The sequence below is a fragment of the Amborella trichopoda genome, chromosome 8, assembly GCF_054954075.1.
Source record: "Amborella trichopoda isolate Santa Cruz 75 chromosome 8, AtrichopodaSantaCruz75HAP2 v2.0, whole genome shotgun sequence".
Classification (NCBI taxonomy): Eukaryota; Viridiplantae; Streptophyta; class Magnoliopsida; order Amborellales; family Amborellaceae; genus Amborella; species Amborella trichopoda.
This window is the reverse complement of record NC_142343.1, coordinates 14,896,145-14,912,041: the sequence shown is the minus strand read 5'-3', so window position 1 is coordinate 14,912,041 and position 15,897 is coordinate 14,896,145. Positions and strand designations below refer to the sequence as shown.

At 33.9% G+C, this 15,897-nt stretch overlaps 1 protein-coding gene across 7 annotated transcripts; it reads right to left on the bottom strand.

Moving 5' to 3' along the window:
• Positions 1-1,063: 1,063 nt before the first annotated feature.
• Positions 1,064-11,456, bottom strand: LOC18434145 (Protein-tyrosine phosphatase-like, PTPLA). 7 transcript variants are annotated; one of them, XR_002280939.2, is made up of 10 exons: positions 11,176-11,456; positions 10,987-11,072; positions 10,539-10,586; positions 10,347-10,435; positions 7,643-7,696; positions 4,372-4,439; positions 4,241-4,290; positions 3,844-3,941; positions 3,620-3,758; positions 1,064-1,641 (listed from the first exon to the last, which is right to left on the bottom strand). XR_002280939.2 is itself a non-coding variant. In XM_011625041.3 (10 exons), the coding sequence occupies exons 1-9, from the start codon at positions 11,265-11,267 to the stop codon at positions 3,622-3,624; spliced, it is 690 nt and encodes a 229-aa protein (XP_011623343.2). In that variant the 5' UTR covers positions 11,268-11,456; the 3' UTR covers positions 1,064-1,641; positions 3,620-3,621. The 7 variants fall into 7 exon arrangements, 4 of the variants coding, with proteins under 4 accessions (XP_011623343.2, XP_088730662.1, XP_020522831.2 ...); XR_016061301.1 differs by having other exon boundaries at positions 1,064-1,633; XR_016061300.1 differs by having other exon boundaries at positions 1,064-1,570.
• Between the last annotated feature and the right edge of the window lie 4,441 nt (positions 11,457-15,897).

The following is a 15,897-nucleotide window of genomic DNA, read 5'->3' as shown; positions in this document are numbered from 1 at the left end:
ATTGGTTTCTATGGTTTTCTTTCCAATTTTTTTCTCTTTCTAAATAGATCCCAAACTCATTTACGCTTTTAGAGAGAAATTAATCTATTTACATTTTTAAAAAGAGATAGGAATACAAATGGGAATATAGGCTTAGAGAGCGAAAGAGGGAAAAAAAAAAAAAAAAGATAAAAATATGATGTTTATTTGGACTTTCCTACGAATCATTAATAACGGCACTTTCATCACGGATAAGATAGACTTTTCAACTAGAGGGAGTTGAACATCCAACATACGGGGATGGGGTTTTAGTAATTTTTTCTTTCAATAATAACCGATTTAATGGAATACCAGTCACAACAAACATAAGTGGTTTATGCTTTCTCATTACTATATGTCGTACACAAAACACAGAACTTAGCTTTCAAAAAGGGGTTAAAGTCATGGTAATAACACCCCACTTTAGTTTTCACGTTGTGGTTTTCATTCCCACTATCAACACCACCCCACCAATACCTTAAAAAAAAACTAAATCCTAATCTACTTGAAAAAAGTAGGTAAGGGCATATCTTCCCCACTTAATTCCAAAAAAAAAAAACACACAACTTCTCTCTATGACCAAACAAGTAAACTTGGGATTAATGGGTGCCATGGATTTCTTGCTATATGATTCTACGATAAATCCTAATCATAGTGGAAACATAAAATTAAAGGTTCAAATAGAGTGCACAACATACTTTTCTGGGGTCAATTACTCTCTTGTAATGGTGTGATTCATCCATTCTTTTTACGCACGGTGCCTTCAGATCGAGAGTTCGATGCTCACAACCGCAAGCCAACTTTCGATTACTAGAATTGAAAATGCCATTTAAACAACTCCAATTTCAGAGCCATTCAATGGAGATGGCTTACAAAAGATTGTAAGAAACACTTAGTTTTATAGAGAGAAACTTAGGTCATGAAGCACAAAAATCAAAAAGTCAAAAGAGAGGAGAGAGAGGCATGTGAGGCTCGTTCCAAAGTTTTTATAAGTTGTTCTCTCTCTATCGAAATCTTTCGACTCAGATATCCTAAGATATTTCTATACGAGTAACCCTAATGCCATTAGCACTGCCATTTTATTTCAATTCCACATATAAAGTCTCTTATCCCTAGAGGTCCTTCCACCCACAAGGGCCAATCCTTCCAAAAAAAAAAAAAAACCAAGATGATAATGATTGAAATTTGTACTAACTTCCACCCATCCATTGCTTTGACCCAATGCGGATGAGTTTGATGACTTAAGCAAGGAGAAGAGCAAATAAAGTGCCTCTCCTCAGTTAACTCCATGACCATGAGCTAAAATTAAGGCATGTTATTCATCATCATCCCCATGTCTTGCACCTTACATTTCAGGACCAGAACAACAATTCTTTGGGATGCAAACGCCCACGATCAAGTCATAGAACAGGGAATTGATCCAATGCTTATGGTGCTTTAGATGAGCCAAAGGACGACCAGCTCATGGAAATGATGAGTTTCACTCGTCCAAGTGCCAAATGAGCCTAGCTGATCTCAGAGCATTTTGTTATAGTAAACAAAACAACAAGACCTGACAAAGACGCTTATCAACCCAGCTTTCATGTGGTGCAAAACTAAAAACCTCAATTTCCATCTGATGTCCTAGAAAGATAACACACGAGCCATGGAAAATAAAAAGAATGACAATACAAAATTACAGACTGTGAGAAGGAAAGAGAAGAAAGGATCTAAAGGAGTATATTAATCTCAAAGCCTTAAGTCCTCAAACAGGATAATCATGGGTTGCCGAAGTCCTCAATGATAAAATTCCCATGAAACAAACAACAATGATCAGTCCACACTTGGTTTTGTTGAAAGAAAGCCAATGAACTCATAGAGATTCATGCTCTTGAGATATGAGACCACGATGTAAAGATATGACAACAAAAGATTATGTAAATGTATACAAATTCGTACATATTACAAATATATCCCATTAATAGGCACCCTTATCTGTAACCCCAGAACCAAAACTACATCTTTAATACACTAATGGAAATAACACTTACTAAAGAAAACTAGAATAAGACTACTAAAGAGAAAACGAAACTGGAAAGAAAAACTAGATACAAATGAAATGAATACAATAAGAAACCACTCCAAGACAATAATAGAATGCTACCAGGATAAAAACAATAAGAAACCACTCCAAGACAATAACATAATACTACTTGAATAAATCACAGCATGAGAGCAAGAAAACAAATGATAGGGCTAACTGACGAAGTACAAAGAAACAACATTGAGTAGCTATTGCAGAAGACCAATGGTGATTGCAAGGGAGATATGGAATTGCAATCAAGAAATCACAAGAAATGAAAATGAGGCGAGAAAGTAACACGATAAGCTTTGTAAAAACTGAAGATTAACCGATAAACGAGTCAATAAAAGCCCACAAGAAAAAGCATGTTACTTGACCTCCCACGCAAGATTGGTATTGATGAAAGTTGGACAACGTATTCATTTCTCAATGTGCCATAAATAGTAATTGGACCACATACAAGAGGGGTATTTACGCTCCTTTTCAATGTACAAACGTATGTTACGGAGAATCTTTATTCTTGCTTATGTATTGTGTGTTGACACTTGGAGACCATGTCAAAACTTCAGGGGTAATAAAAAATTGTAAAGAGCACAAGTGTGGGTTTGAATCCAAGACATCTTGTACCAAGTTTGTGTGGTATACCACTAGGCCAACAACATCTAAGTGTAATTAGTATGAACTAGAGATTATATACACATTAAAGTCTTTTATTTATTACAAAATAAATAATCACAAGAACTTTCTCTGTATTGGCTTCTGGGCTGAAGTATTGGGCACATAGCACACTGAAATTCAGAAACCCACGTTGGTCTCTATGTAACATAATCACATACTATGTTAGACACTCATGGAAATTTAGTTGAACAAATCATAAATTTACTCTCTATCCATTGTTTATCAATAAGTGAAACAAGAAATATCAAATCTATAATTACAGGAATATCCTATGAGCGGCACACTTTCTATGAAATTATTGATACGAAAGCTATTATAAGGAGCTATTTCCAAAGGCAAATTTCTTCTCCCCACTCCGACATCACGGATACATCCAAGGAATTCTGTTAAATTATTTGTTAGAAGATTGGTTACCAGAAAATTAAGCAAAGTAGGAGTTCATAAGAGAAGCTACTAGACTGTGTTGTTTTCCTTTACTTGTAATAAATACGAAGTATCAACTTGAGACATGATCGCCACTCAAGTCCACAGCAGGATCACCACTCCAAAAAGGAGGTTTTCCATCTAAATGTAGACTACCTTTAAAGCAGAAAGTTAGAAGCTAGAATTTCTCGTTTGAGAACTGCATGTTTGTATAACTAGTTACTAGTAAAATAGATCAAAACATGAATTCAAAAATAAGGTCTTGTATATATTTAGAAATACTGAAAATTCCCATGATCACTCAGAAAACAGTAAGTTCCAGCTAAATTCTTGCCATTTAATAAAATAGGTCTCAAGCCAAAATGATAATTAGTAAAAAGAAGACATATCTAAAGCCAACTGACAAAATTGAAAGGTCTAGGCTTTCAAGGGCCAAACCATCATTGCTTCTTTTTCTCATGTAGTTTCCGCAATCTGGATTGCCTCTGCTTAAAAAGATGCAGGTACAGCTTCAACCACAGAAATGGGTAGCAAACAAGAAGGACCTGATATTTTCAAAGACCAACAACAATTGACTCTGTAAGATATCATGGAAGAAATCAGACATCCAAGAAAATAGTTAAACAGATAAAAGTAATTGGACATGATCAAATTGTGCATACCACAACAAAGGAATAGTAGCTGAAGTGGAGAGTGTCAAAGAAGCTTGAATACAAGTTTTTCTTCTTTATGAAGGGAAGTGCTTCATACATAAGCCACACTGCAATGACCACGCAATGAATACCAAAAAAGAGCAGTGCACCACATGTTTGTCAAAGAACAGAACAAAAGAAAATAACCGACTCCTCAAACTTCTAATCACATTGTAGGGATAGGAAGTCTGAAACCTCAATAGTCCGAATCCCAAACTCATGATTGTTCGGTCACTTTGAATTCAAGTGAAACTTTCAGGTGATTGAGAAGTTCATGTAGAAACAATGCTTCATACCAAGTACTAAACACAAAAAAAAAAAATTTCTAACTATTTGAGCATCAAAACACATCATAGAGAATACTCACTCTCTCCTGGAGCAACTCCAACAGGATACAAAGCGATGAAAGCAGTGTATCTGAGAAAACAATATTTCTCTTAGATTGACAAATATAGAACGCATGAACAACAAATACAAAGGTTTATGTCAGTGTCAAACCTAAGATAAGTGAGCCAAAATGGGCAAATTTCTAAGCTGTTTAGGGCATAGTGTGAGTACCTGATAACCTGCTCCGAAACAGAAAATTGGAATACAATTAGGAGCCCTATAAAATATTAATTCTAATATCTTTCACAAAAATTCAATTAGAGCACTAAACCACTGTAAAAACCATCACATTATATCCAGTTATTTATGACAAAGATTAAACTTACAGCTCAAACAAAGTAATAATATGTTGCTACTCATTTCCAGCTAATTTGACAAATATTGGCCACAACAAAAACTGTCCAGAGAGTGTGTGCTATTGATAAAGAATACATTCCAAGAGGCTCGAATTGACAAGCCTTACAACTTACCCAAATATTTTAATCGTTTTACTTTTTATACTGATTACTATGCTTTAGATTTTAAGCCAATGATTGCTTCATTCTTCATTAATTAGATTACTGCATGTGGGGCTTGGACGGGGACCTTTCATGCAATTGGATAAAGGGATAAGCATACTAAGTTGCAATTGTAGTGACACCAATATTCACAAAAAGAAAAACTGCAGTGACTTGATAAAGCTTGAGTCATCACCATATTTGTATGCTGCCCAATCAGATAATTCATCTTGCCAGATAAGTTAATCATGCTATCATATCTTGGGCTGATTTTTTATTGATGAATAACACATAGGAAAACTCAGTTTAAAGCACAATTTGCAGTCATTTAGAAACTTACTTTCAGTGAGGAATCTCACCTATTTCAATATTTTTTGCACCTCGAGAGTACTTCCTGATGTAATGAGTATGTTTTTCTATACTTCCACATAATTAAGCTTGCAAACATAACATTTAGAAACTCATTTCAAATTGTACCTCCTGACATAGTATTGATTGATTCACTGATAATTTTATCCATTGCTTAAAACAAAATAACAGCATCAATAGGATAACAAAATTTATATTAATTGTTGTCGCTAGTTGAGTTATAGGTTAGAGATGCGATCTAGAAAAGTGATTCTATAGCTACGGGTTTGGCCCAAGGCTTCAAGCTTTCATGGTTCCATCTCCTATCCTGGAAAAGCAAAAAACAACAGATCCTCTTGAAATTGAGCGACATGGTAGAGTAACAGCAGGTCATCAACCTTTGGTGCAGTGGTTTGGAGAAAATATTTCTATCAGATGGAGACAGATACTCTCCTTCTTCTACACCTTTTATTTTTTATGAAGCAAACAATGCTCAAGACAGATGTTCTCCTTCTTCTACACCATTTATTTTTTATGAAGCAGATAATGCTTAATCGTAGCTCATAAATGAACTTATAACAATGTTTCAACAGTTTTACCTTTCTCTCCCACCCAAGTAACAAATGGAAAACCTGATTATTAAAGCCAATGGACAGAATTAAAGCTCATTTGCAAATTGACACATATACATATGAACTTTATAACACAGGTTTGAGGAAGTACAAATGACTGCATATATCTTATACAACCAATGTTCAAAAATTTGGCCGCTATGTGGCCGTGAGAAAAAAAACACTTAATTGGCCTAGGCGGGTGCCCAAGGGGCCTGCCTAGTGCCACACCCCTTTTTTTTAAAGAAAAGACAGGACACCTTAAAAAATAGAAGGTAACGCCTGTTTAAGGTCTTTCTTTCTTTCTCCTCATAGGCCCATGTGCTCTCTTTGCATACAAGAAGCAGAACAAGAAGATGCCCTCAAGTGTTCAATGTGAGGCTCTCTCTCTCTCTCTCTCTCTCTCTCTCTCTCTCTCTCTCTCTCTCTGTGTGACTCTCTCTCTGTGTGACTCTCTGTGTGTGTGTGTGTGTGTGTGTGTGAAAAGAAGAAAAAGAAGAACATGTCATCCACGACCTCTCACACACACACAAACCCATATGCTCTCTCTCTCACTCTACATATAAGATACGAAAAAAGAAGATGACCTTTAATTGTTTTATGTGATGCCTCACACACATACGCACACACACAGATGCACATGCACACGCACATGCACACACACACGCACACGCACACACAAAAAAAAAAAAAGAGAAAAGGAAAAAAAACATATGCTCCGCACCCTCGACACCTTCTAGGTATCTGGGCGGCCGCCCAGCTGCCTAGGGGGTTAGGACCCCTAGTCGTCTAGGCAATCGCTTCCGTTGTTTTGAACATTGCGTATGTTATGGCTATCACCATAAGTGTCACATTGTCCAATCAATTGATGGAAGATGGAGAGTGAGTGGGACCCACGAGAAAAGTCACATTAGCCAAGCAATAGGTCACACTTCTCTCCAATGTCATCAATTGATTATACAGTGATAACACATAAGACCATAATATTTCTATTAAATATATATAATTGCATTTCTTCCCTATATTATTTTTGTAGTGTATTGCAGATTCCTTGAACATGAGCAGTTTGGCCACCTACATAACCAACTTATATATGCATATCTATGAGTTTGTGTATATTAAATTAAGAACAACACTTCCTCTTTTTGTTCATAAGTCACTTGCAAAGTATCCAGCTTTGTATCCACCCACATCCCCAAGCTTAAAAACATTTGACAATCTTGTAAAAGACAGAATTTTTTATCAATTTTTAAAACATCATAGGTTTAAACAGGAAGTGCTTAGTTTGAGCCAAAACCAGTGGGGAGCGATTCAGTACTAAGGATCCCAAGAATTGCCCGATTCCCCCAGTTTTTCATTTTGTTATTTTCCTTCCCTTTTAAGAGGTGCGAGTTAGTTCAAGTAGAAGGCTTAAAAAGTACAAGAGATAGGTCCAAAAAAACATGGTTGGAAGTAGAGAAAAGATATGGTGACTGATGGCCTCACTGAGGGTATGACCCTTAATAGAGCAGAATAGTAAACCAAGATTCGTGTAGTCAACCCCAATTAGTTGGAAAAAAGCTCTGATAATGATGATGTTTTTTCTTCCTTTTATATCCATACACTGGTGCAAATCAGGAAATGCACAATTAGAAGCATATTAATTGGAATCAGTCCCCTCGCGATCCAAAGTCCAATTCTACATCTTTAAAAACATGGAACAGGGCAAAGGGCAAGTCCTAGTTAGCTCCCCAAGTTTAGAGTTGAACCAGCCAAGACTTGGACAAAACTCACTGATTTTTTAAAGACCCAGATATACTCAGTCAAAACTTAGTAAGACTAGATCAAGACTCGGATCATCCAAGCCAGGGTCATCTGGAAAGTGACTAAGGCGATTCCAAGTTGGACTTTCCGAGTTTCTAAACATTGATGATGTCTAAATCTCACCTCAGATATGCTCCATGAAAGAAAAGTGATGAAAACTGAAGGCATCTCCTGAACCTGCACATGAAAATTCAAGATATATATGAGGTGGCAACAACAACACAGTTCCAGTTCCACCAACACAAAAAGGTTCAAAGCATAAAAGTAAATAATCTATCTATAATTGGCTCTTTAGCCTATCAAAAGAATAAGGTAGAAAAGAGGGACTGATAGACATAAAACTTTTAGAATAGTCATCTCCAATTCAGAGCAACATCAATGGAAGTAGTATTGGATGTACCAGGCTTCACCAACCAATCAGTGAAACTAGTAAATGCTCACGATTTTGACCACCATATGGGCATCCAAAGGAGCATCAAGTTACAAATACCATGAGTAATGCCTCAGCCTCCATAGGGGCCGTCACTTGGTGTGACGGTAAAAGACTCGAGCAGCCAGCGCAAGAGCATGGGTTTGAGTCCTGAGAGCGGCCACTTTGTGCATAAGCCAAAGGTTAGAACCGTTTCCAGCCCACCCCTCCCGGGAGCCTGCTTAGGCAGCACAACCGGGTTACGTCCCTTTACTGCCACAAATGTGGGTTTTTGGGAAGTAAAGCCTCCATGCAAGTGGAATTTCACATGCAAATATCAACCTGGTGCCTAGATAATATTTGAATGGTACTTTCTGCCATGAATCCCAAGTACTACTTGGTGGATTGTGTGGAATAAAGAAATCCTTGAGTAAACATACATATAAAATCTTTAGGAATTGACAGGATATATTCGGTCTTCAAAAGCATTTATTCATGCTTTCATATGCTGCATTCTCGAGTAAAAGTTGGTGGCATTTCATTTCATAGTTCTTCATGTGCTACTCTAGAGATTTTTCTCACTTTTCTTGTCATATGCATGTTCTAGTAATTTAGTAATGAGCCATTTAGTAATGAACCATACGAATCAACTATTAACTAATGGGCAATAGGAACTAATTAGTAGGTTAAGTTGTTATCTGTACCATGGTTCTCAGCTCCCTACCACAAATTCAAAGCTTTAGTAAGAGTACTAACAGATAAAAGGTTCAGTACAAAGTGTTGCCACTAGTCTGACGCAAAGATAATGGCAAGGAAGTTTTGGCAATGCCAAAGCCAGTGAAGAGGAGATGGGGGTCCATCCTTATGTTGGGGATAAATCCTTATGTTTGACACAACCAGGATTAAAAGAACTTGCAACTGAGAACAAAAAAAAAAAAGGGTCACAGCAATCACCTACCAATAGAAATTGGATCGATGTTCTAGGAAGTATATGGGCATAGAAGGTATAAAATGTTGAGATTTGCACCAGAATAACAAATGAAGCCTTTTGAATGAAAGAATACTCTCAAGTGTTCTTGTAAAAACAGAATGAATTCACCTGTGTCATGCTACTCAACGTGCATGCCATATCACAGTTAAACCAACATGTGTCCCTAGTTTATTGCATGTCATTGAGTTTGCATTCACATCAAACTTGTATTTCATTTTTCATGAATGAGAGGAAGTCCATTTCCATGGAACTCAAGTGACTGTAGTTGTTAAACACACTGGTTGAAAATAGAGTTGCTTTGATACTGCATTGAGACTTGATAGATCAAGAACAATAGGAATTTGCCATCTCCACAATAAGAGTTGCTTTGATACTGCATTGAGACTTGATAGATCAAGAATGATAGGAATTTGCCATCTCCGCAACACCTCTATTATTTTTAAATAAATAACAAAAAAATGCATATCGCCCTTATGGAGAAAGAATGAAGCATTTGAAATGCAAATATCACTGCTAAACAATTTTTAACGATGATTTATTCCTGTTGTAACTATTAATTGTACACTATATATTTAATGAGAAATTATAATAGAAAATACCCTCACAAGGAACTAATTATGTACGAAATACAAGTTGAATACAAAATCATGCTTGCCTCTCACAAGACAATAACCATGGAGTGCCAGTGTGCACAATCACAAGAAGTACTTTCTATTTCTTTCACGAATTTATCAGTCTGTTTCTTGTAAAGATACTCTCAACAATATCATTTAGAATAAAAATAAATAAAAAGTTTGATGTACACAACAATATTTGGCAACAGTGTTATGGGATTCGCCCAAGTCCACTCAAACTCAGGTGAGTATGGGCAAGGCTGAGTTACTCTGAGTTGTGTGTACAACTCAGAGTACATTAAAAACAAAACAAAAAAGTAAAAAAAAAACAAAGGAAATCCAAATAATTGTAAAAAAAAAAAAAAAATGGGACTTTCCTATGGATTTTTATATATAATTTGGATGTTTTCAGCAAAGATTGGTGAGTTTTTTTTTCTGTTTTGGCATAGTCCCTATTTTTCTATTTTCTTTTTAAAATGTCTCCAACAATAAATCATTTTTTTAAAAATCCATTTTTTCCGTACTTTTTTTAGCCATTTGAAGTTTTTAAGGTTGTTTCTGGTTCGAAATTAACATTTAGTTTTATTAGTTTCATTTTAATTTTCTTCAAAAAAAGTTTCTAATTTTTAATTTATCTAGTGTTTTGGCCATGTATAGGACTCCAGCTGACTAACTCGCCCGGGGCTAAAGGCCAAGTCTCTTTGCCAAGGCGAGTTCCAAATCATTGTTCGACAAAACGGAATAAGTATAAAAAATGGAACTCACGAACCAAGAATTCATACAATCATCGTAAAAAATTGTATCAATGCAAACCTCGTCTATTTGGCGAACAACAGCTAGAAGGAAATGAGTCCTCCCACCCCATTGCATGAGAATAGGAAGCACTCCACTAGGAACCAGACCTGAAAAAAACCAACATAAGCACAACATTTCTCATCAAACAACCCTTCATGTATAAACCAACAACAAGCCAATATATATTAATCAGAAAAAGAAACAAATTACCTAGAGCAGAATGCAAGACTTCCAAAAAGGAACCAACTTGCAGCCAACCTTGAACAGGAAAGAAAGAGCAACTAAATTAAAACAAAACAGAGGTTAACTATATCAACACCCAAGATGAAAGAGACGACAAATGAAATTTCGCCAAGAAAACCGATGAATCTTTGGGAATGTTTTCATGTATTCGCATTTGATGTAATATTGCAATGTGGTTGAAGAATACAAACTCGTGCAAATAAACATAAAAGGATGATAGCTGCATGCAAAATTGAAGGAACATATTTCGAAATAACACGAAATCATGCCACAGAAGACCCAGCAATTTAGTAATAGGTGGTTTTGGGTACCTGATAAATTTCATTAAAAATCATATTCTAGAAATATATTAACATGTGAAAAATTAATTGAAATTTATCAAGAAAAACTTCATTAAAATGTAGGGAGAGCTTACTGATAAGATCACCGGAAGAGTTGTAAGCTCTATTCAAAGAATTCGTCGCGGAAAATGTGGCCAAAAGCCTAGAAAGCCCCACTGCCCTGCCATCAAAGAAGAAGGATATGCATAAGAGAACACGAGGATTAGAAAAGCTTGAGAAGGGAACAATGAATGTTGCAGAGAAGGGTAGAATAGTAATTATACCACCCAAAGGCGTGAAAGGAGTTGTATGCCAATAAATAAAACTTGGCCGCCATTGGAGGGATGCGAACGTGGTCTCTCAGTCTCACTGTCATATTTGCTCTCTCAGTCTCACCGTGATATTTGCACAACTTTTGAGTGGAGGATAATTATTTGATAGATGGGGCTTCCACATCAGCCGATACATGCACGGCCCACTTATTACCTTGTCTTATCAAGTTTGAAATACGAAAGTTTCTACTCAAATTTGAAACTCAATAAATCGTACTAGATCTTTCAACCGTGAGGCCTATTGGGTGTCGGGAAATATATTTCGTCACAATAAATTACAAGAAAATATGGTATTTATATTATTTGGGTGTATTTGAATAGTAAGAAAGTAGAAATATATTGTTTAAGATTTCTCATATTCTCGTTTTAAAAAATATTTTTATGGAATGTAAAAAAGCAAATCTAAATTGATTTAAAGAGTGACCATTTTCTACTGCAATCATAATAAAAAAATTTTATATTCCTTTATCCAAATTTAGGTTGTAGCCCTCATCTGACTCTCTTATAAAAACAAAAAACAAAATTTTTTAATGATTGGTAAGTGAAAGTAAAGAGAAATCTAAATTGATTTAAACCGTTGTAGAACCTGATGAGGGATAATTTTCTACTTTCAATCATAATATAAAAAACTTCTACATCCTTCTATCCCCAATTTGGGTTGTAACGCGCCATCAGCTCTCATATAAAATCATAAATAATAAAAATAATAATCAATAATCGATGAGAAATTACACAACACAATCATAATAAAAACATTTACACAACATAATCATCATGAGATATTAGTAAAAGCTCAATTGAAATAAAATACATCTTTAGTCTCCTCCAATGTTTCAAAATTTTCTATTGTAATTACCAAACCTTTTAGTTACTAATAAAACTTCTTCTCATTTTTTAACTTCTACCACAAAGATTTTGACTTTGGTATCATAAATGTATTTCTCATTTGAAATTATATATAGATAAACATTTGAAAGACTTTTATAAAAAATAAATAAAAATAAGGCTTATCATAATAAAATCATGTTATTCCAATCATATTATTCCAATGACTTATCATGTTGAAACCAAAGTCTAATCACGTTAGTCAAACATATCTATATTTTCATATTTGGATGGTAATACATTTCTCACATTTCTTTTAGACATTCTAGACATAGCCAAACAGTAGCAATGTATTTCCCAAGTTGCATCTAAATACTACCTAACAGTGACAATCCATTTGCAGGTAATGTATTACGCCCGTAATATATTTCAATGACAATATATTTTCAAGTATCCAAACAGCCCCTTAATTTTGGATATGGTTTCTATGAGGCCAGCCTGCATATTGTAGAAATATGGGCTTGACAATAAACATATTTTTTAAACATACTTTGATCTTAATTTTTGGAGAATATATAATTTTTAACATGGAGATCATGAATATGAAAAAGAAAATTGAAAACTAAAAATAATAATTATATTAAAAAAACATTTGGAATGTTAGTTACACTTGTTTTTAGATAGACCAGCTATTTGCATCCATCTTTAAGATGGATGCTTTATGCCTTTGGACCGCATATGGTAGAAATGCGGTCCAGCCCCACATGAAACAATTTTCTTTTATTTTTAGGGTGAAATGGATGGTTTAGATAATTTGAAATCTTGAAAATTGACGGTCCAAAAATGCATTACAAAATACACTATTTCCAAAACTTAAAATCCATTTTTTTCTCATGTCCATGCATCTTGATATCGAAATAATCAATTTGAGTATATTTGGTCATCAAAACAACCTATTTTAGTGAAATTTTTTAGGTAGGCTTTAATTTGATTGTTTAGAGCTTCGGCTCTATATAAACTTTTCCCTTTGTTAAAATATACACTATTTTTTAGAGTTCACGATCGTAATTATCTTTCACAACCATAATGTTCAAGTTGAGATGATCGATTTAAATGTTTTCCAATGCTTGAATTACAACTTTTGAAGAGTTATTTGGTGAGGCTTTACTGATTTATTTTTTGAAAATAAATAGATGGATGGGGTTTCTAAGTCCGCTGACACATACGCGGGCACAACTTATATATCTCAAAATAGGCTTTTAATCTAAATTTTTAATGATTCATTATTTAGGTTCAAATGATTATAAAAATTATAAAATTATAAAAAATTTAATATTTTAAATGTGGTTTTAAAAAAAAATCTAAACCATTTGAATTTATTTTAGCCCGGTGGGGTTTTTACAATATCCATTTTTGATATGAATGTTGGCTCTTGCACCCACTAACTCATGAATAACTTTTTTTTTAATACATATCACTACAACCTTCCGTTACAATACTAAGAGAGATCTCATAGCTTTACTAATGCAGCCACAGTTGGCTAGGATATGACCATTATATTTTAATCCTACCCCTCCATCTATTGATGATAAGGATGGGATAAATTGACAAGAATGTCATAAACACTTGTGCTTGTCAGATTTCGAATTGGATGGTTATAAGAGAATTATCAACTAGACTCAAAGTTTCAAAAAAAAAATTGTCGAACTTTATGACACATCACAAGCCATCCAATTTGACATCTAATGACTAGAAAAAGATATGGGCGTCATTTCAATCTTACCCCTCCATCATGAGCTGAAAACAGTGGCTTAAAATACAGATCGGTGCTCCGGATTGAGCACCCTAGAAACCCATCCGGATCGGTGAATCGGCGATCCAGATCGAGAGTTGGCCGGTCGGATTAAGCCTTAAAAAAATCCAAAAAACTATTAAAATTCATTATAAATTTTGTTTTTTAAATATTCAATAAAAAATGGGGATACTACATTATTAACTTTCATTTTATTTTATCAATATGCGAATATTAAGATGTTCGCTCCCTATCGTCAAATATTTATTAAAATCTAACTAAAGACAATATTATATATTGAAATTATAATTATTGGTATATATTTTATTATGGAAAAAGTTTATATACAGTTGCAACCTTAAAATGTAGAATTACATATCCACCTAAAAAATCCATTGGAAAAGGATGTTTTATTATTCAAAACCCTCTAATTGATCACCTCGATATCAAGATATATGGATATGAAAAAAAAAGTGTTTGAGTCCCTAAAATACTACATCATGCAACACATGATCTAGACCGTCTATTTTCATGATTTTCCTATGTTTATAGATCTACTTGATTTTAATCATTTTTTTAGTTTAAAACTTTATAATAAAATATGAAAATAGATTTTAACATAATCTTAATAATTTTTTATACCAAAATTATATGTTGTGATAAAATTTAGAGGTTCACCTTAATTGTATTGTTTAAAGTTGCAACCTTATAGAAACCACACCCTTTATTTTATCATCATTTTACTATACAAATAAAAATAAATTTGAAATTTATCTTATAATATCATCTAATTTAAAAATCTAAAAATTTAAACAAGAAATTAGCAGAATCAAACAAATCAACAAATTTAATCTCAAAATATTTTTAAAAAAAATCATTATGAATATTTAAAAATAGTGTTCTTTTAATTTCTAAAAGAAATTAGAAGTGACGCATTATGTATTCTCATTACTTCGTAAAAATAGATGAATATTGTGACACTGTTTTCCTGTCTGGATGTCTGTATAATTATTAATTATAATATTATAATAAACATGATTTCAAAATTATTAGAAAATGATTCTATTTCATTTCTTTTTTTGGTAAGTAATTCCATTTCGTAGGATTAAAAAAAAAATAGAACCTCCTATAAAATTTAATATTATGATATTAAAACAAAAACAATTACCCTAAAACAATAGAAAAAATAAAGATAATAAAATAAAAAAGTTGCTTGTTCATGGCTCGACATTGCCACAATCCAATCATGGTTATTCCTTTGACAAAAAAAAAATGACATCAAGTAGAAGAACTAGCTAGAGAAAAAATGGCATAAGTCTTCCATCGCACTTGAAAAGCAAGCAGGAATAGTCCCACATCCAATGATTAATGGCTGAAATAGCCATATAAAACTTGATTTGTTAGCCAATAAAGAAATTGTTGTGCTCATTAAGGTGGCAGCTTGTAGGTACTAGGTGCTTGTGGTAGATGTGGAAAAAAATTCATATTAAAATAATGTAGACATTGGCTCATTATGGTGGTGGTTTGTAAGGGTACAAGGTACTTGCAGAGATGTGGAAGAAAAATTCATATTAAAATAATGTAAACATTGGTGGTGGTTTGTAGGGTACTAGGTACTTGTAGAGATGTAGAAGAAAAATTCATTGGCTCATTATAGTGGTGGTTCCTAGGGTACTAGGAGGTATTGGTCGATGTGGAAGAAAATTCATATTAAAATAAGGTAAACATTGATACATTATGGTGGTGGTTCCTATAGGGTACTAGAAGGTACTGGTCGATGTGGAAGAAAATTCATATTAAAATAAAGTAAACATTGGCACATTATGGTGGTGGTTCCTAGGGTATTAGAAATTATTGGTCAATGTGGAAGAAAATTCATATTAAAATGAAGTAAACATTGCTGGCATTATGGTGGTGGTTTGTAGGTATTAGGTACTTGTGGTAGAAACGTGCGACAAATTTACATTTTATATTATAAATATAAAATATAATATTTATTATATTATATTACATCTCATTGTTGAGGGTTTTGACAAGACTTGGCTACCACTGGCTTT

Coding starts and splice junctions, on each gene's coding strand:
- LOC18434145 (XM_011625041.3), bottom strand. CDS start 11,267: ATGACAGTGAGACTGAGAGACCACGTTCGCATCCCTCCAATGGCGGCC. Junction 4,440..7,642: donor TTTCATGGAGCATATCTGAG/GTGAGATTTAGA, acceptor GTTTCGGAGCAG/GTTATCAGGTACTCACACTA. Junction 4,291..4,371: donor TTTTGGCTCACTTATCTTAG/GTTTGACACTGA, acceptor TTGTTTTCTCAG/ATACACTGCTTTCATCGCTT.